Consider the following 21,604-nt stretch of genomic DNA (forward strand, 5'->3'; position numbering starts at 1 on the left):
GCCCTCCAGTGAGAAAGAGCAGCCAGATTACAAGATCAGTACTGCTCCCTATCAGCAGACCCCACTTGTATTTTCCATTAAGCTTCAAACAGAAAGCAATAAACACACCCCAAGCCTCACTAAACTCCCCTCTAGCCTTTGCCAAACCACCAAAATACTTATGAAAATAAAAAAAATATCCCCAGTCTTGCAGAGCTCAGTGACCACAACTACTGCCTGCTGAAGCTTTTGGGTAGGTGTCTCCTTTTAGAATAATGTTTGGGTAGGTATAACAATGACAGAACTAAATTCCTGACTGGACAGTTATGTCAGGATGTGTCTTACCCAGGTAAACTATGCTAAGGAAGGTTGAACCTTTCTTGCTAGTGCTGCATTTGAGCAATAATGTTATTAATTCAGCCCAAGGCACAAAGAGGGACTGCCCTAACAGTACAGTTCAGAATAAAGAAAAAAATTTCATGTGAAGGTGGAATCTTGATACCACAGATATTTGAATGGAGAATGTCTACTTTCATAAAAAATAATCTAATCTCATGATCAATAAAAATATCTGGATTGGTATTTGATATTCTTGATACTCCTTTTTTTTTCTCTTTAAAAAAATTACTTATACATGTATATATCTATCTATGTACAGAAACAAGAACAAAAAATTGTCCTGGTTTTCAAGTAAAACCATTTAACATTCAGTTTTTAAAAGAAAGAATTTAGAAAGTATATGTTGATTATATTACAGTGTATTATATTCTATTATATTAAATTAATTATATTTATTATGTAGTATTACTGTAGTGTCAGCATTTAGCAACCATATGCAAATATCATTTGAATATTCATTTGTAGAATAGTGAGAAATGGCAAAGGAAAGGATTCTTAACTGCCTGTGAGAATCAAGTATGATGACTTATTCCCCACACTTGAATTTAAATGTCAAGGAAGACTTTGTCCAAACTGTTAGTCACTGCAGTTAAACACAGTTGCACAAAAGAAAACTTTGATTTGATGAGGTTTTTTAATTAGAAGTAGAATTCTGAGCACTGATTGCCATGAAATGACCTGATATGGTTACTGTAAATCCAGCATCCCTGTGCTTACAGATGTACTGGAATGAATTGAGCCAAACTAACCACCTGTGGCTCCCACTGAAATGTGGAGAAGCCCTGTCTCCCAGCCAGAGAAGGTGCAAACTGATCAGCTCATAAAAACACCAACATCTTTCCTCTTAGAATAGGATCATCCTGGAATGATTTTTCCTAACAGAACTATTATCAGTCATTTGCAGCTCGTAACTTCACTTGCTCAAAACTACAATTACTCTACTTTTTCTGATCCAAACCCCATTTTTAATCTCAGCTTTATTCAAGCAAAATTCTCACTGCAACCACAAAGACAGATCAAACTTGGCCTACATTTTCTGTAAACACATTTGTTATTTGAGTTGCACACTCAGAGGTTTAAATTCCAGAAAAATCAGGCCTTGCCAAACATAGTAGACAGGCTGGAAAAATACGAGTAAGTGGCTGCAAACATGCTGCATTCTGAATATTGAAAATGTGGTTTTGGCATTGCAATTCGAGAGAACCCTAGTGAAACCAAATAAAAAATCACAGATAAGACCAGCTTAATGATGTCAGTGCTCTTGTGCATAGGCATTTTGGCCCTGGCTGCCACTGAGAATGCTCATCAAAGAAGTCAAAAGGATTTCAAGAGGGGGAAAAATGCAAATAGTTCTACACCCTCTGCCACTCAATATGTTGCTCTGATAGGTTGTTACCACAGTGTCAAGATTTTTCCAAATACTTAAGCACTCTTTCATTACCAAAATAGAAAATATCTATGACAGACATCAATTCTGGAAGATGCACCAAAGCACAGTTTATTAAAAATAGAATCTAAGGGAAGAGAGCACTATTCCTTGCAGAAGTTAACATTAGGTCCTTCTCCCTGCTTCTTCCTAAGATGCAGAATATAAAAAAAGGCAAGAGGCAAATGTTAATTTAATACTTCAGCAGCCCAGTTTTCCTGCACTCACTGATTAGCATCAGATCAGTGGTGCTTCAGCTTACAGTGGTCACAATACACAAACCAGAGTGGGACTTCACAAGAGCAACTATGACTGCAAACCACACTGTGCTCATGGGAGCAAACCAAGAGAAGCCATTAAGTCTTTTGTTGGCACCTGGGAGCTGACATGTGGAAAAAAGTGTTTCAGTTTAGACTCCAGTGCAGGAGACAGCTCAGCAGAGAGCCACCAAGATAATTTGAGGGCTGTGGTGTATGAGAAGAGACAGAAGCTGATCTCCCTCATGTAGATGGGAGTGGAGCTAAGTGCTGTCTTCAGGGGGGCACAGAGAACATGAAGCCACCTTCTTAAGGCTGCACAGGGAAAGGATGGGGGGCAAAAGTCACAAGGTGAAGCAAGGGAAATTCCAACTGGATAAACAGAAAGATTGTCTTTGGAACAGCTATCCCAGAGATACTCCACACTACTCTTCAGAAGATGGGAAGCTGGAACCACTGACAGAGAAAAGATCTGTTTAAAGACTGGATTTAATATGATTTTATGTCATGCAGACCCGGAGTGAGCAGACTGTTCACCATGAAAGGGGCTACTTCAGCAATTCTGCAGTCAATATGGCTTGGAGAGGGAGAATTTCCCCTTTCCCTCATGGGATCTCTCTACATGGATCCTTGCTAGTCAGGTGTAAAAGGCATAATTTGCTCTGCTGGGAAAGATTTATATCTTTCATGTGTGTTAAATGGCTGAGGACAGTCTTACAGCTAATATGGGCGGGCATTCCTTAGAGCAGTACTTAGCTGAAAGCACGTATGTTTTGGCACAAGCTTCACTAAAAAAAACAATCTCTCTTACTCCTCCTTCCCCCACCCTCAGTGGGAATATCTGATTATAGCCTTTTCACTCCAATTCCACACAGCTCCTCTTTCTTGAGGCCTTTCACACAAAAGCAAAGACTCACAAAGAGCAGACAGGCACCATTGTATCCCTGTGTTCCATGGCAACGTTTTAGCACTCTAAGAGTTTGCAGCAAATCCAAATGATGTTTCTGTTCTTTATTAATGATATTTCCCAGCTGTTTCTGGTTGACAAAGAGAGGTCTGGTCTTTCTTTGTTCCAGGCTGTGCCCTGGCACTTCAGGGAGGGTTTACACAGAGCTGTGTAACTCATGCAGCAGCACAGCCCCAGGGAGAGGCTGCAGACACCCAGAGCTTTGTGGATGTTGAGGTGCTGCATATGTGTGTGTTGTGCTCATATAATGAGAAGAAGGCACATGTTGGATCATACCTGTGCACAAAATATTTGTCTGCAGCAATGTGGCCGTGAAGTACCTCAGGGTTCTGCCCTCTCTTTTGTAACAGCAACTAGTTCCTTACCCTTTCTCTCTTAGGACATATTTTTCTTTTAGGAATTACTTTTCATTCCCTTCAGTGAAGTTTTCATATCATCTTTCTTCTTCGTGCAGTCGTTATCTCCTTCTTATCCTGACATGTACATTATGCAAACATGGCTCACATTCACACAAGCCCTGCTCTGAATATATTACTGCCTTCTCTACAGTGACTCCAGTGGGGGCTGTGGGTTTGTACAAGAACACAGTGCAAGGCCCAGGGCTTACTACTCTCTACCTTGAGGTTTCCTTTGGATCTTTATCCCTGACTTTGGGCTTGAACTTTGAATTGTTAGTAGGAATTGTTCTTAATTAGAACTTCTTGTAGTAGGTTTCCAGACCATCCAGACTGAGGTAGCTCAGCTATCCCTGCAAGTGCCCAGCACAGAAATGCCAGGGGATGTCAGTGATGCTCAGGCTGAACTGGGAGCAGTGCCCTGCTCCTCGCAGCAAGGCTCTGGGCAGGCACAGAGACTTCTCACTGCAGAGTCCAACTCTGCTCCTTTGTTTTCAACTCCATCAGGAATTTTTCCCAGAATGTGAGAGCTGAAATGTCTGTGTGGTATTCATAAATACTATTAAAAACTTGAAATTTTAAGGTCCAAAAGGATTTTGAAATGTTTTGTTTAATTTTGAGTGAGCTAAGCACACAGACAAACAGAATTTTCACACCATGTTATCCTGGAAATATATAATCCATTTCTGAGTAGCAAATATTTTCTTTGGTTAGGCAAATTTTGGCACAGAACTAGAATTTTTTCCCTAAGCAGGTCTGGAAATAAAACAGGGTATTTTGCCACTCTGCTTTTTTTCCTTCCTCTTTTTCTGTAGAAGCCGTTTAGTCACAGCCAGGCTCAATTCACACATAGTTCCAGACTGAGGCTTTTCATGTGATCTTCAACTACAAATTTCACTTAGCCTTTGAAATGACTCCAGTTATTTTTCATACATGCCAGGAGGTATCTATTCCTACTGCCTCTGAGATTTAAAGTCCTTCCTTTACTGTTAGAGATCTGTCCTTTTCTAGAAGAAATTCCAGTTAGAAGCATAGAATGCCAATTGAGAGAACAGTAATATTTCTCAGGACAGATGGTTAAAACTATGGAGTGTTCATGCTTACACCAGTCATAGACCAAAAATGAAGGACACAATTTTCTCAATGCCTGGGACAGTTCTTGGCTATCCAGGCGTTTTGCCTTTTCAATCTCAGCATTCCTTGAGAAGGAATTACTGTACCTGATACACCAGTTGCTAAGTATGTTGACCATGCAGGGTCTGCAATTCTCTTTACAGTTTAGTTTTTAATTGAAAGAAACACCAAGCATGTGATAATAGCAGAAGGCACTCACTTACCCTATGACAATGCAGGAAATGGCAGTTCCCAAAAAGGCGTAGGCTAAAATTGATCCTAAGTTACGAAAAAAATGTCTCTGGGGAGGAAAGTTTGAAAGAAAGTATTTTGTTATATAGTAAATCAAAAGTATTCAGACCAAGTAGAAACACATCTAGAAGTGCCATTTGTCATAACACATATAGAAGATGGAGCAATATTGGCTACTTCAGTTATTTTGGAAAATACAACTTGAAGGTTGTATTTTTTTCCCCTGGTAGAATGCCATCAAGGTTCCCTCTTTTTTATGTATATGGCCAAATGTTTCAAGGTCATAGCAGAAGTTCACATTGGAAACAAAGTGGTCTGTCTGAAAACAGGGAGGCCTAAGTGTTATAAGCTGCACACTCAGATCTTTGCACAGGGACAGAAAGGGAGCAGAATGAGGGCCATGAATCATTCATTTAAACCCATTCCTGACAAGTCCTTACAGGCAATAAAATTGTTATTTTCTGACTGACCCTGTCCTCTGTCACTGGCCTGTTGGGTCTACAGAGCAGCAGCCACACTCAGTCCCTTTTGTCACATCAGGAAAAGACACATACCTTCTTCAAACTATATCCAGCATGAAATATAATGGGCGGCAGCAAAATGTTGAAGAAGATGGAAGGATCAAAGGTCATCTGCCAGGAAGGACAAAAGAGAGGGTAAGGACAAATAAAGTAGCACTGAATTTGATATGATAGTTTTTAATTGTATCTTCTTATCAGAACTGATCTCAGGCTCATCTCCACTGTTTGAAGGATATTCTGAGTTGTTTTTTTTTTTTTGCAAGCATAGATGTGTAGTTCCTTACAGCTTATAGATGCAGATTACTGCTTGAAAAGTATTCCTTCAAGAAGGAAATCTGTCAGTGCTACATTACAGGGAACACATAAAAGCAGTGTTACCTGTGCCAGCAGCTGCCCTCCCAGACATCCAGCTTGGCAGTCCCATGACTTAACTGACTCCTGGTTCAGACATGGATCTCCTGGCCACTTCCAGGAAAGACACATCAGTGGTGTTGTGCCTCAATTCTGCATGTACAGAAAAGGCCTACACCACCAAAACCAGTGTAACATTTCCTTTGAAGGAAATGATTTACAAAACAGCCATTAAAAGAGAGGTTTTTAGAATGAGGAAGTGCACTGATCATATTGGCCTTCAACTTCTGGCACAGAGAAGAACCAAGTACATTGCTCAGCCATTGCAATTCATTACAAATAGCTTTCAGTAGAATAGAATTCTCTTTAAAATTACAGCATTGCTGGAGACAAAAACCCCCAACTTAAATAAGCCTGTGTACTGCTTAGTGTTCTGTCAGTGGGCTATACTATACCAATACTTTTAAGAGAGGAGGTAATTAGTGCAAAGGCTTGCAGCTCCTTTGTTCAGATGAAGTGATACTTTAAGGCTTTTCCTTCAAAAGAGTAAAACCTGCCTACGAAATTGCTTCTGCCTTCTTACTAACAGACAGCTTGATTCAATAAACAGGAAGTGAGAGCTGAGACTTTTTTCCATCCTGCCCACTTTGAGTTATAAAGCTAAAAAATCTAGCCAAATAACCTGCCAGCAACATTAGCTGTGCTGGCACCATCATTGAAAACATGATGGAAAAAGGATTTTCTTTATATATGAACTAACATTCTCAAATTTTAATTTTGGAATTAATTCAGCAGATATGTTAAAATATTTTTTTTTCTGTGGGCATCAGAAATGCTGACTGCATTGTTTTATTATTCAAAATCATGTTCTGAAGAATACATGTTTGTAAGTCATGGCACAATCTATTCTCTCTGATAAAAGGCTAAGTAAATGCTTTTAAAGCAGTCAAAAGAGAATTACAGTTCTACAAAACCCAGAGCTGGTGTGATCATGCTTTCTGTTTTTTGCATTAGTGCTTTTGCCAGTCAGGAAGGCTGCCAGGCATTGTTATTGTCTCCTAAATACAGCTGAATTCATCCCCCTTTCCTTTTTTATTTATTTTCTTTTCAAAAGGGCATCTGCCAGGTAATTTTAAAGGAAAAACAAGTTAAAAGCCAGGCAGACTGAGGTATCTCCAATAATTTAGAGGAACTACAATTCACAGTTGAGCCTTTCAAGAACTTTCCAGCAAAGTGAGACTATGGAAACATGATCAGGCAGTTCTCTGTAAGGGTAAGAATAATTTCAGTGCAAGTCATTGCTCCTCCTTTCTCCTGAGTCAGCTTCAGTGCCAGGTCTAATGAAGATGATTAAATGCAATGGATTAGTACATATGCCCTGGAAACTAAACATGCACTTTGACTAAGACAAAGCTGCAACTGCAACCAACTAGCAGGAAAAAGGATGGAGATTCAGCAAAACCTGACTAGTCTGACTGCCACAGTGTTTTCCTGTCTCCACCCACCACAACTCTAATGGTCCTTGACAGTCGAGTTCTTTCTGAGAAGGGCAAGTCTGGCAGTAACAGCAGACAGGCACACAATGGTGCTGCATCAGCAGGAAATTTGAGCAGATGGTTAAATCCTAATTCTGCTGAGCTCCCCGTTCTAAACATAACTTGAAAGTTTTCCTAACAAGAACTGTATAACACACAGGATCATGCATTACTGTCCTAGACAAACAATAATACTTGGAAAAAAGCAAGATAATACATTGCAGTATTGTAAAAAGCCACTGATAAGGGCTTAGGAGCTTCATGTGAATATACAATGTCTTCGAGCACAAAATCCAGGTTTTAGAAAGTGTCTCTGCGTTCCAGCGCCATTTTGATAAAAAGTGAACATTATAAGAAGCAAAATTTCATGGGCAGGGAAAGACTGTACTGACAAAGTAAAATATAAGTTATATACTGGAAAAAAAAGAAAAGACCATGACATTGTGAAAGACTACAAATTTTCTCCCACACTTCCCTTTTTGCACCCAGCCTGAGTTGTCCCAATGCTGTCTCCCCATGGCAGTGAAGTCCCTACTGAGGACCACTGCAGGAGTGGAAGAATGTATGAGAATGTTGTGATGAATTTAAGTGTATATTAAGTTTTACAAGTCTGTAATATATTTACAAGTTTGTGTTTTGTAAAATGTTTAGAGTTTGCAGTTTCCTGTGTTATCCACAGGAGGTACCTCCCCTTGCATTATTGTGCCAGAGCGAGTTACTTGGAAGACTCAGGAAAAATAAAGATGTCAGTGGTGTTTATAAAGGTTTAGTGGCAATAAATCCAAGTTAACAGCTGCGTGTGCAATGAACTCAGTGTCTGCAGGAGCTGGGACTGTCATTTGAAACAGCTGAAGCAACCATTCTGTGAATGCACAGTCAGCTTGGAGATAAATGATGGTCAGGGTTCCACCATGCTTCCTTTCCTTTACTGTTCTTCTTCTTCACCTACCTTGCCCACCCTAAATTCATTTTAACTTGAATCTTGTTTTCCTCTCTCAAGCATGAAAATAAAACATATAACTTACAATATCCTAATTTAGAGCAAAAATAAGATAGGTTTTACCTTTTGAAGCATTGCATTGCCCTGGTGACCATTGACATTGTGGTGGCTGATCTCTCTTTTGTATTGATATTCGTAGACTTGGTTAGTTATATTAATAAGCAGAGTGGATGGCCCAGATTTCAACCTTTCACATTCATAAACAGTCCCACTTTCAACATCTGGTGATTTTGTCACATAACGTATAATTAATCCCATTACAAGGCCTGGAGAGTAAAAAAAAAAAAAAAAAGAAAGATATTCAAGTACTTTTAAGTATTTGATGCTGCACATTTAAAGAAAAATTAGCTCTGCCAAAGCTAGGATACCTTCACAGTGTTCCTACATTTACAGAACCTCTCTCAACACTTCATGAATGATCACAAAATATTCTTCCAAAATGGTCATTTCATTAGAATGCAGATGTTGGTTTGACATATAAACAGTCATATTCTTATTTTTGTGATCCAGTTGCTGTCATAATAATTAACTGAGTTTCTCATCAACTGCATTTTCAAAGGTTGTTTAGAGCAGGGAGATGCCTGCACCACTCTTGTGCTGAACTGAGCTTGTGAAGATCAGCTGTGCTGTTGGGTATTTTACACACTTCATTTATGGGGACAAAACTCTGACACAGCATTCATGCAATAAATCAGATAATAAATCTAGCTGTAGTAAAAGACAGAATTCCTCAGAATGTTAGGGGAAAGTATGCACATGTGAAGGGAAGCAAGTGCTGCATGTGCAACTATGAAACATGACTTTGGCAGTGGTCAGCCCAGATGTCCAAAATCATGAGTCAGAAACCAGGAAACCATTCATTAGTTAAAACTGTCAGGGTTTTCAGCTTACTTTTATTAGGTTTCCTCTAGAAGAATCACATATTTAATTTTTAAATTCAATTTCAAATGCATTAAAAATTCAACTCAATTTGATGCTTGAACAAGACTTGATGTTTTTCATTCTTACAGGTTTCCTTTACCATTTTTATCCTTATGACTCAATGTTTTAAACTATAGCCTCTGACACACTTCTATTACCAGGTATTACTTAATCTGCTCAGGTAACAGAAATATTTTGTAGATATTCACCAAAGCCTGTGCAAGGATACTGGCAGAATTCAAAAAGTGTTTTAAGCACATTTAAATCCAGCATTGAAACAGAAAAGGTTGTCACTAACGTTACAGATTTTTTTAAAAAAGTTTCAACTCTCCTTTGAAGTGAGATCTTTCAGCAAAATCTCACTCTAACTACAGCTCAGTCATGTTTCAGCTGAAGGCAATGCAGGTTTTCCAAGTTCTTCAGTGGAAGCAGGATAAAATTTTTAATCATAGATGTGACCATTGGAGGGATTTTTCAAGTCACCGTGCCAAACTCCTGAGTGAAACAGGAATGTTCTTTCCTCAGGATTTCATCTAGTCAGCTGGTAAATGCTTTCTATAGGAACAACATTCAGGGATGCATTACTTGTTCTTTCCAAATATTTAAGATTTTATTTCATATTTATTTGTCTCAAGAATTATATTCCTCTCTTCACCTCACCACTAAAAAATGTCAGTTTCTGCCTTAATTTGATTTTCCCACATTTGTGATACTGTCTTCTGAGTCCCAACATTTCTTCATTGTGAATGTTGTAATCAGGAAGACAGTGAAATCCTCTGTTTTACTGAGGTTCAGAGATTCATCTTTCTGGGACCTGTTCCATCTATTTCTGCCTGTGAGAAATAGGGATACTCAGAACACACCAGCAGAAAGCAACTACAGTTCCATCACAAGGGGCATACTGGATTTAGAAGGTGTAAGAATCACAGTGTTCAGCATTGGACACCTGCACCAAAGCTGAATCCAGAACTGAGTGTTCCTCACTCCAAACACACTGAATGGGATCCTCAGAAGGGCTGCAAAGGGCTCCTGTGAGTCAGCTTTCCCTCTGCACTCCTGTCCCCTCAAACCTGCTGGAACACCTCTAACCACTGCAACCCAAAGCCATTTTATGTGAGCACCACAATGGCTCTTCTGTCATTCAGCCTTTTTATATTTTCCTTCCAGCCTGACCAACTAATCCCATGGAGCACAAAGTTGAAGGCTGGTGCCTCTGCAACCAGCCTCACCTCCACCTGGGGGGTACCACCCTCTCCCTAGGGGTGACAATTACTGAAGCTGAGAACAATTTCACTTTAAATTTGGTAATTAACCTCCCATATAAAAGGCACAGCCTGGCCTGCTGCTGGTTTGGGTTTTTGGTTGTTGCAGCTCAATTCTGGCTGCCTACTTGCAAGAGTGTTTTAGTCTCTTTACTCAGAGCTGGGTGGTGGTACCTCTCTGTGAGCCTAATACCTGAGCTCTGGAGAAAATGAGGAATTTGGATATTTGCATTCAGTTTGTCACTGTTTGTGTAGCTCTGGACTATTGCTACACTGTGAAGGGCCATGGTTTACACCTTGTATGGGGAATTTGGTACCTAATGGTTTATGGCTGGGGCATTTAAAGATATCTGGCCTTGCAGGAGGGAGCTACAGGCACTTTGGTGTTTTATTGGCTCTTTGTGTCCTCTCCAGCACTTGGAGGTCACACCCTGGTGTTATGAGAACTGTCACCTGCTCTGATCCCTGACACATGGCTTTGTTTTCATCAGTGCTGGCATAGATCCTCTCCCACACTATTCCTGAGTGTGCTCTTGTATAGGAAGCTCTGTCATTCCCACCTGTCTCCCTGGTGAGCAGAAATCAGGAACTAAGTTGAGTTTACTATTTGTGGTCTGTTATCAAACCCAACTACAATGTGCAAAGAAACTTGCTCTCTGAGACTCAGGAAAACCAGTGAATGAATGAACATGTAAGTCTGTATTCTTCCTCGTTGTTTGTGAGTGATTTTTCAGTTAGGTCTCAAAACAAACAAAACAATTTGAGTCTTTAAATGCTTTCAAGCTAAATGCCTTGCTATATATATATATATATATATATATATATACACACTTTACAAAATAATGCTGAATTAATTCTTGTGAATTAATTCTGCATTATTTGAAATGCTTTTGGGTTTTTTTACTTTGTAGAAAGATTTTAAAATTAAATAGAGCTATATTTATTATTGAACCATTGTTTTGATAAAAAAAATTGCACCTCAGCTATTCAAGTTTCTAAATGGACCGTATGGTTGTTTTATTTTTTTTTTTTTTTCTAGCTGGAAGTATTCAGCCTAAAACTGAATTTTCCTACAGAAACTATGCAAAAAAAAAAAAAAAAAAAAGAAAAAAAAAGGCTACCCACCCTTTCATCTGTTCTCTACTTTAAATAGAACATTCTATCAGGCTGTGTTCAATTTGTGGCTGTTCAGCACTTTGCAGTTACTGTAAAACTTCCTGGTTTTGTCTTTCTATGTTTGTTTTTTCCCCCCTGGTGTTCCTCATTCTTTGCCTTCCCTGTCCTCTCACTGCTACTCCCCTAAGGGCACAGTTGAGGAATATGGACCCACCTGTCCTCCTGTGGGACACACTCTGCAATAAGTGCCCATATCCTATCACTTTAAGTCAAATTATCAGTTCATTGTATTGTTATTCACATATCTAATAAATATCTTAATGGACTGGAGCAAAGCAAACTGTAAGGACTGGGATCTCTTTTTGTGCAGGAAAGGTAGAAATCAATTGTTTGGATAGGAAAGGTGAAATTAAGTGAGGGCAGGATTTGTCCCACTGTCAGTGCTTGGTGTCATGAAGATTTTCTCCCAAAGTTGCTGCCTGTTGATCTGACAACCTCTCTTATAACCTCTGAAATTTCACTTTCTTTTCAATATTGCCATTCCATGGTGTTAAAGATAACACCCATATCCAAAATTTTGAAGGATAAGAAAGGCATTGTTACCTTTTTGGATCCTACAGATAAGTTGTTTTTTTCCTGTTTGAAGGTTGCTATAAATTATGCAAGACTAAAGAGATTGTAAATAAACTAACATGAGGAATGCTTTAATAATTCAAAAGCTCTGACCTGCTGGAGCATTGATCTCTTAACCAATCAAAAGAATATTCTCATGTGCAGGTTATCCTCATGATGTGCAGAGTATGTTCTGAGCAGGCAGCCAAAAAGAACCAAATGACAAATAAAGCTCTAATTCCATACTTACTTATTTCTTGTTTTGTATTGTATTCTGCCATGTTTCATTTCTGTTTGGACTGGCTTTTGCCAATCTTCAGAAAATGCCATCAGATGCGCATGGCAAGCAGCACAATAGTGAAAAGGAAGCTACTGCAGTAGAGGCACCCATTTTAACAAAATCAGTTTTGGGTATTACACTGCTGGAGGATGTGGTGTGCACAGAATGTGTCAGAACAGGCTGTCACTCAGATAATGACTGAGCTGTTGATTTCTGTCTTCCATTTTGACAGTTTGCCCTCCTGTATGTATCTTATGGCAGTAGAGTCTCAGTGAAACAGCACTAAGAGAATGACAAGAGAAATCATTCCACATCTAAGTGTGTACCATTAAACCAGAGAGTACTTAGGGGACAATGCAGAAAGTTCTGCGTGAGAGCGAAATGCAACATGGCAAAGCTTCATAAAAGATTAGAACTAGACAGGCAAACTAAAGTTCCTCTACAATGACAGCATTGAGAGCAAACTTGAGACACATTGTTCAGTGTTTTCCAAAGGCACAGAGCAAAGCCAAAAGAAAGCTCTCAGGATCATTTAAACTTTATTAGAAAACATGTCTGTATCCACAAGGCTCCTTAGACTAACAACTTTGCATGTTATAAAAACCCAAGCAAACTGTTTTTGTAAACAGTAAACTCCCCAGCTCTGCTGTCTGACCACAGAGGATCAGAATGCACATGCTGAGGATCACCAGCTCCTCACAGCTGCCCCCCATCAAGGTGGCCTCTGGCTACTTCAGGGGAGATGCTGTCAAGTCATTATTTTACCATACACTTATGGAGCTGATGACATTTAATTCAGCACATTTCTGAGCTTTGTCAGCACTTGATCTCAAGTGCCTGAGCATAAATATGCAACTAAGTCTGATGTTATGCTGGCACTTGAATTTATACTCACCATAAAGCATAGCTCCTCCAGTTTCATGCAGAAAGCGGAATCGATGGTTTTTAAACAACCAAATTGTTAATATTGTAAGGATGAGTAGAAAGTTAAAGATTAGCAGCTCCACAGCTCCCTGATGATAAAAGTGATCTTCATCTGTCACTGATACATATTTCTTCAACTTCTCCATTTCTTTCACTTTATAGAGAGTATGTGAAAAAGAATTAAAAAAAAAAAATCACAGGAAGGAAAGTATTGCCACCTTTAGTACAAAAACTCCAGACACTACAGAAATTCACAGCAAGCACATCTGTTTCATTTGCAGCCTCATGGTAAAGTGCCCCAGCTCAGAATTCAGCTGGATTCTAGTTACAGCTTCCTGTTTCTCTCTTAAAGCTGCCCCGTCTCATTTTCAAAGTTATGATTGTGTCGCTGGACTGCGCTTGCTCTGGCTGTGGATTTACAAATTGCCTCCAAGGCTCAGACTCTCTATTTCTAAAATTCTGTTGTAAAACCCAGCGTGAGTTCATAATGTTTTCTTCCTGTAGTTTACAGCCCAATCTGAATCCTAGAAGTCCTATTTTGTCTTCACAGTTTAAGATAGAAAATATGTTAAAAAAATGATGTAACAAACTTTACTACATTTTGGAGGCTTAAGAACCTTTCCTCTTTCCCACTGTCCCATGTTTAAATGTAAATGACATAGAATAAAGGTGGCACTTTACTGTGGTGCAAAGATAGAAGAAGAAAAAAATCAATGGGTAAGGTTTTCAAGATTTAGGCCACTTGTATTGATCCTGCCAAAAGACAGATCTCTGTAAAAGCAAGAGTCCTGGAATTAGAAGTACTTAAACCCCCCTGTTAAATTGAATAAAATGCAGTGGAATATACTTTTCATCATTTCTGTTGTTTGCACATTTTGATTTATTCCATTCATTATTCCATTAAGCCAGAAAAACTGTAGAAAAACTCTGTGTATAGCAAATACTCCTAGACTTTTCTGTCTATGCTCATGGCTAAAATACATTTGTATAGAGAAAAATCAGAAAAATTAGAAAAATCAGCAATTCTACTTCTCATTATAAATTATAACCTTCTCATTAATTGATGCTAAAAAATCTCATAACTGTTTCTTTTTTTCAAATATATTTTGGAGCAAACTAATCTGTAAAAATCCATTCCAAGTCAGGTAGATGTCAAAGCTGAATAACCCAGGAATACCTAACTGTACATACTCTCAGTAATTTTGGGGCTGTAGCTCATAACTGAGTGTTCCTGGGGAGGCACTGTTTCTTCAATCAATCTAAATAATTTTTTTTCAATAATCAATCAGTTCTGTCCTCTGCATAAGCAAATCTCATCCCCTTTAGAGGTTTCCCCTTTTCCTTTCACTTTGTAAGAAAATTATTTTACTTCTAGTTCTTTTTTAATTAATGCTTTTTCTCTGCTTACCAGATATTCTTCAGATTCTATCAGTGGTTTCACTTTGTTCTCTACATGTTTCACTATTTTCTCTCCTGTGTGTTTCCCTCATTTTCTCTTTCTTTTTGTAGGTTTACCTTATAATTTGCAAACACAGTCAGGGTTTTTAAGTCAAAACTGTATTTCTGAACTAATTTTCAAGGGACCCTCTGTGAGATGCAAAGTTGGCAGAAACCAGATGGCATCTCCCAAACTAATAAATTGTGCAACAATTTTAAGCAAGGATAGTGATGCTAACTGGTATTTTTGAGACGTATTCAATACTGTATTTTGAATTAAAAAATAATGTAAGAGAATTTGGTGTAGCAATTTCATTACACAACTAATGCAACTGTTAAAAAAAATTGTTAGTCTCATAGCCAAGGCTATTAACTTTCATAGAGGAGAAAAAATAAAGACTTGATTTGGTTTTCATATTCACAATTAGGAAATGACAGTGACCTCAAGTTTGTGAGTCTGATCATCCATCTCCAATGTGGAAGTATCATAAGCAAGCAAAAAAAAAAATAAATTGAAAATAATCACATTCATTTTCTTTTGCAATAAACCCCAAGCATTTGTTTATTATGAAAGCCAGTTCTTTTCCACCCTGTGAAATAAGTAATTTGCAGCACTTATAATAAAATCAATGGAGAAAACAGTGAAAAAAGGTAATTTTATTCTGAAAATCTCAGTGACTGGACTATTCACTCCAGATTTGGGAGACCAGGCTCAGGTTTTTATTTGGATTTTCCCAAACTCATACATTTCACCAAATAACAAGGAGTTCCTTAGTCTTACAGCTAGAGCAGGTGGGGTATGAAATATTTGAAACACACAACTGTGAATTTCCAAAGCTGCCTTTTCTCTTTTGCAAAATAGGGTTATGATTCTGCCCTATCTCACAAGATAATGTGATACATGTTCATGAAGCAATCACATTACAGCAATTTGCACCAGACCAGAGCTTAAATGAAAACAGAATTTCAGTTTAGTATCAGGCTTGCAGGTGTTGGACTTGGGGCTTAAATTCTGCCCAAGCTCCTTATATAATTTTGGGAAGATCTGGTTCTAAACAGCACTCACATGTTACAGGATTGGGGTTTCAGGAGTTGCTTTCCTCTCAGAGATGTAAGACAATTTCAAATCAGCTTTCCAGATCCAGCCACTCATCATAGTTGCAGCTTCTGAGGAAGCCAGAAACAACATATAAAAACTGTTGGTTTTTTTTGCATCCTCACCATTGTATTAAATATTACTATACACTATCTAAAATATGCCAAAGATAAGATGATTAAGGCAGGATAACTGTTGCAAGATTTGCTTGTAAGTGATTATACTATACATGCATTGTTGGGGGAAATACATTGGAATTAAGTGTTGCAGGACTTTAAGAATGCATTTTGCTTCTAATGTCATTTGGCACCTATAGCTACTTAGAGGGATGCCTCAAATGTTCAGAGTCATACATGGAGAAGAGCTAATGTGAAAGCTGTGGAGAAGAGCCTGTATGAGATTTTCAGTCCTGTTAGTTTTGTTACACCTTGTCCCAGGTGGTATGGCTGTATTGTTCTCTGTATGCCATGTGATTTTATTAGAGGTACACAGAGCCAGAAACCTCTTGAGCTAAATTAAGCCAAATCACTTCTCCAGTGCTTCTTCAGCAAATTTTTGATATGTACAGTTTTGTAAAGAAGGATGAGTCTGAGTAGATTAGGAGCAGCTCTACTAAGAAAATAGAGCTACCCCTAGAAAATGCACAGAAAAACAGTATGGACTCAGAAGACCTTATCTGGGTTTGCAATAAGGTCTCACTGGAAAAACTGTTGGCAATGTGATCAGGTAATTGGATATTTTTTGTGCTCAGGTCTTTCCACATTATTTCAGGTAAACCTATCTTTAGGGGTATCCAGGCCCTTCAGCAATTTCCCTTCCTAAAAATGGATTACCTTCTCTCCAAGTTTTGGTTGGTTTGCAGGTTAAACAGGAAAACAATCTGTTGCAACAGCTACATCATATTTCCAATATTGATAACAGATAATAAATTTAGAAGGAAGGAGACTTGATAAAATAGAAGCATACATTTTAGCTTTAAGAACATGCTACTAGGTGAATGAAGAAAGTTTTCATGGGGAAGATCTCTTGAATATTACTTAACAGGTGAAAGAGACAAAACAAGTGAAAGTTTTTGTGGAAGGCAGTACATCAAGGAATTCTCATAAAACTAAGTTCTTGCTACAAATGGTATTTGCTTCCTCTCCTCTGACATTTAATTTTATTGAACAAGAGGTAGTAGTCTTATTTTCTGTGTCCATCTTATCAACTCTATGGATTTCACAGACCAATAATCCTTAGCTTGGCAAATGTAGAAGTCTGCTCTAATAGAAACTATCAAGATAGAATAGAAAGCAAGAGAAGTCTTGTAAATCAGTAGAGGGATTCTCACCTTGGAAGATATAAAGTCAGAAAAGGAGCATAATGTAGAAGTTGTAATAAATTACACTTAGTGGGAATTCCAAGCAAAGATGCTATGCTCTAGCACCACTGGCAGTTCTGCAAGCCTAGGAAAAAGACAGACAAGAGTGAAAGCAAACACTGAAAACAAGTGCATCTGTATATATAATTAAAAGACCAAGCCAAACCAACTCTGAAACTGAGAAATCAACCACTTTGTGAGTACACAGATAACAAATGTTCTGTCACAGCTTGCTTGCCTAAAATCCCCAGACAGACTGGAACAGGATTAGTGGGATCACAAGTGGTTATCCTTCTCTAATCCATTCCAGGCAAGAAGATCTGTCTTGCTTGCTCCTGCTCTGATGCACAACTGCCCAGGAAACACTGTGGGCTAAGGCCACTTAAGGCCACTAAGCCCACAGTGGTGGGCTAAGTATCATTTATAACTGCCAGGCCTCTATGCATTTTAAAATCTCTTATGCTACTGCTTAGAATAGGCTTCCTATGAAACCAGCTTGTTTGCTGGTTGCTATTGATCTTGTTCTCTCTTTTTTTTTTCCTGAGGTCAGACTCCGGTTTTTTGTATTTGATATTGCTGGTATTCAATCTAGATGGGTCACAGAGCCTCCAGAGACAGAAATAAATCCACATAATCTATGTATATTTATATTACAGCTAGTACACTTAGCTGAAAAAATAGCTTTAAAAATAATTTTTGCTTACTGGAATACAGCTTTCTATTCAGAAGGTAAAGTCTGTTTTGTTTTTTTTTCCCCTCCTTGGTTCAGAGCCTGTTTTACTGACTTATTAAAATACTGTACTAATTATGAGTAATATACAATGAATTGAGTAGAACTGGACTTTTAATCTCCCAAGACTTGTGATCCTTCTGCTCATATGTCACTGTCTAGAGGCATTGTATCAACACAGGAAAATCTTTTCTCCCCTTAGAGCATGAGTAAATTCGATGCACCCTGTGATGTAACAACCAGCTTATCATGCTGGAATCTTCCTTCAGAGACCAAATGCAGTTTAGACAGACCTGAAATGCTCAGGTGTGCTTTTCTCACTGAGAAGACAGAAATGCCAGTATGTCTGAAGAAATAAAAGCTTTGAAAGACAAGGAGCATTTTGGTTCTATGAGTTGTTACAGGAGAGTTAATCTGTTCCAGTTTAGACAGTTCTAGCCAACAGGTTCAGAACTAAATGAATTCTTATGAAATTGTGGAAAACTGAAATTGCCGGTTTATGCAGTTTAAATTAATCCACAGAGTTGAATGTCAGGATTATGAAGGAAGTATTTCCAAGTTTGCTTCTGTGAGTTTAGTGTGGATTTTCAGCTTGAACTGCTGCCCTGTGGTAATTTTAAAAAATATTTTAATAAACTGAAAAACAATCTAGCTAATTTTTTCACTACAATTTTAAGTTAAATCTTTCTAAATTACAGTTTCCTGTTGGTAGACTACTTTGGGGAGCTAACTCATATTCAGCTCTTAGACCTGTGGATTTGTGCATATATGCTGGTTTAATTTTAGTTTCCTATAAAAGCAGGCAGTGCATTGGTCTCACAGGCTATGCTACAAGCTGGAATGTAGCATAAAAACTGAGGCAAAAAGGTAATTTTTTGTCTTTTCCATGTCCTTTGTCACTAGTTTCTCTGCCCCAGTGGGCCTGGGTCGTGCAGGAGCCACTTTTGCTGCCCTTTTTCTTATATCCCTACTGAGTTACAACTGTTTCAGTGTTTCTCTGTATGCTCAGGCAATGTCTGTATTCCTCCTGGTTTACCTGTTTCTGCTTCCATTTCTCTACTTCCTTTTCCCATTTGAGCTCAGCCAGGTGTTCCTGCACCCACACCAGCCTTCTGCCAGGTTTGCTCGGCTTTGTGCACATTGGGAGTCTTTGAGGTTTGAAGCAGCTCTCATGGAGATCAGTCTCTCCTGGGCTGCTGATATTAACACCCCACCCTTCCATGTCGATGGTGCTGCCACATCACTGATTCAGCTGAGTACAGCAACTACAGAAAAACTGCTGAATTCAGGATTGCCACAACACAGCAGAAAACATCCCGACTCTCATTGTCATTTAAGGCTTATAAAACCCCCACCAAACTCAACTCTTCCCCGCCCCCTCCCCCCCCCCCCCCAAAAAAAAACAAACCCAAAGGCTGCCTGAAAAAGTATATTGGTACAGTGCTTTTTGTTTTACTCGGGTTCATTGTTCATCAGTGTATCATTTGGTGACTCCGGGTGTTTCAGATACAAATTATATTACATTGTGTTCTGCTGTACCAAAATGCTAGTAAGGAATGCCGGAACAAATACCCGGTTAACCTGCCTTGGATGACAAGGGCTGCTCTTTTCCCCGAGTCCAATCTGAAAGCACATCCCACTAGAGGGCTCTCGTTACCCGTGAAAAGGAAATCTGACTCCAGCACTACTGGGTCTTCTATCAATTTTCCAGGTTAAAGATAGGTTTTGGTTTATTTAAACAAAGAATTGTAGTGCATCAGTATACTGGATTGGATCCCTTTTGGAATTCATAATTGCTTTTGTGACTTTATTTTCAGAGGAAGCATGCTGATCCAACTGAATTTTGTTTTGTTTGCGAATGAACATTTTGGATAATTCCTAATTCAACTAATCATCTTGCCCCAGTTCTTATTTCCATTAGATCAGTAGGAATCAGTCTGAAGTAATTTTATAGGTTCTGCCAATATCACTAAACTATTTTTTGTGGGAACTTATGTTTACACATGCTGGCATTTCTTATGTGCATATAACCCTGTTTCCTACCTCAGAGCCTAAAAGCCTATTTTACAGAAACAGACCTATAATTAACACTGCTGTTTTCATCCCTATCAGTATCCAAACAGCAGCTGTTCCTTTTTTAATTTCAACACTGTTTAAAAACTTGTAAATAAGTAACATTAAGAACAGTTAATCATCATTTCTACATAATTGTACTGTGCTATTCACAGTAGCATTTCAAGATAACAGATTGTGTTCTTCCATTTTGAAGACAAACAAGGCTATGCTTGTAAAGGAATGTGGGCACAAGAAATGCAGGGAGGTGAAAATCCTGGTGGACTGTAACTCCCACTGCAGACAAAGTTTGGCCCTGCACTCTTTAGTAGTAACCCGCTTTTCTTTGAGAATTACATCTGAAACACAACTAATTTAGATCTGGAAATATCTCTTTGGAGTACCATATTGCTTTCCTTACCCAAGGGAAAGCCCTCTCTCCTCTCCACTTGAGCCCTTGGCCTGTGCTCTCTTCCTTTGTCATTCCCTGGGTATGTTTGGGACAATCATTCCTCTTTACTCCGAGCCATGTTTTACCCTTACGTTGCTCTTGCTTTCAACCTCCTTGTTCACAAACCTCTTTTCTTCCAACTGACTGTTTTCAACTATTTTCCTCTTGTTCTCTGGAAACTCTAGTTGCTATAGAGACACCTGATGATTACAGAGACAGTGACTACCTTTGTTAGAACCTCAGTTGCTATAGCAATGACTGTTGGCTGTGGGTTCAATGAAATCTGCTACATGGTTCATGCCCTTTTACACAGCAATACAGCTTGTAAAAGCTCCTTTTAATTGTTATGCTCAGTAATGAGACTGTGAGCCAAATTCTGTTCTAATTGAAGTCAGTGGGAGTTTTGCCATTAACTTCAGTGAGGCCACAATTTGATCCTAAACTCTTCTGCCCATAAATAACAAAAGGAATCCACTTTCTGTACTGTGGCCAACAGGGTATGGCTTCATTCAGACAGTAACAGCTGAACCTGGGAACAAAGCTTTGATGTCTGTGACTGTATTTCAGTAAAGTCTGACTTAAATGATAATCCTTTTCTTTTGAATATCATAGAGATTCTGTGACTAAGTAGTCAATTCTCAGATCAAAAGCATCATAGTCCTTGTGGGGACCAATGTGTATTCTTTTAAACAGAAGAATTGTGGAACAAAAATGTCATCTTTAAAATACTTAGACTATTTGTTTTTCTTCTAAGAGAAATGTTTCCCTTTTGTTGCTTTGTGGAAATAGTGTCAAGAAAGCAAACATTTTCAAGGAGATATCATCACTTCACAGAAGAGGTATCCCTACTGAAAAGGTAGATACAATGCTGTTCTTCCAAAGGATGTTATTTCTTGGCAGTATCCCTGAATTTTTTTTTTTTGACACTAAGGGAATGACCTCTGAAGAATGTCTTAAAGTAAACTTTGTCTTTGAGTTATTTCTGTTCTATTTAAGGTATCCTGGAGACACTTTCAACGTCACAGGAATTCCATTCAAGTAGAAGTTGAGGTTGGAAAGCACTGTATTTGATATGTCCATGCACAAATGTTTATTTTATTTGGTTATACCCAAATTATCACATACTATGACTATTGTTATTTGTGATTTTATCTGGGAGCCTCTTCAG

At 38.5% G+C, this 21,604-nt stretch overlaps 1 protein-coding gene across 1 annotated transcript in view; it reads right to left on the reverse strand.

Moving 5' to 3' along the window:
• The window catches only part of SLC9A9 (solute carrier family 9 member A9), a 172,777-nt gene extending 152,158 nt beyond the window's left edge, over window positions 1-20,619 (reverse strand). The window contains exons 1-7 of the mRNA XM_056498959.1: window positions 20,407-20,619; window positions 17,174-17,288; window positions 15,814-15,914; window positions 13,282-13,464; window positions 8,259-8,461; window positions 5,343-5,420; window positions 4,761-4,837 (exon numbers count right to left, since the gene is read on the reverse strand). Coding sequence (XP_056354934.1) covers window positions 4,761-4,837; window positions 5,343-5,420; window positions 8,259-8,461; window positions 13,282-13,456 — 533 coding nt within the window. The 5' untranslated portion in view covers window positions 13,457-13,464; window positions 15,814-15,914; window positions 17,174-17,288; window positions 20,407-20,619. The remainder of the gene's footprint in view (window positions 1-4,760; window positions 4,838-5,342; window positions 5,421-8,258; window positions 8,462-13,281; window positions 13,465-15,813; window positions 15,915-17,173; window positions 17,289-20,406) is intronic.
• Window positions 20,620-21,604: the final 985 nt, after the last annotated feature.

The sequence above is a fragment of the Oenanthe melanoleuca genome, chromosome 9 (assembly GCF_029582105.1).
Source record: "Oenanthe melanoleuca isolate GR-GAL-2019-014 chromosome 9, OMel1.0, whole genome shotgun sequence".
NCBI classification, from domain to species: domain Eukaryota; kingdom Metazoa; phylum Chordata; class Aves; order Passeriformes; family Muscicapidae; genus Oenanthe; species Oenanthe melanoleuca.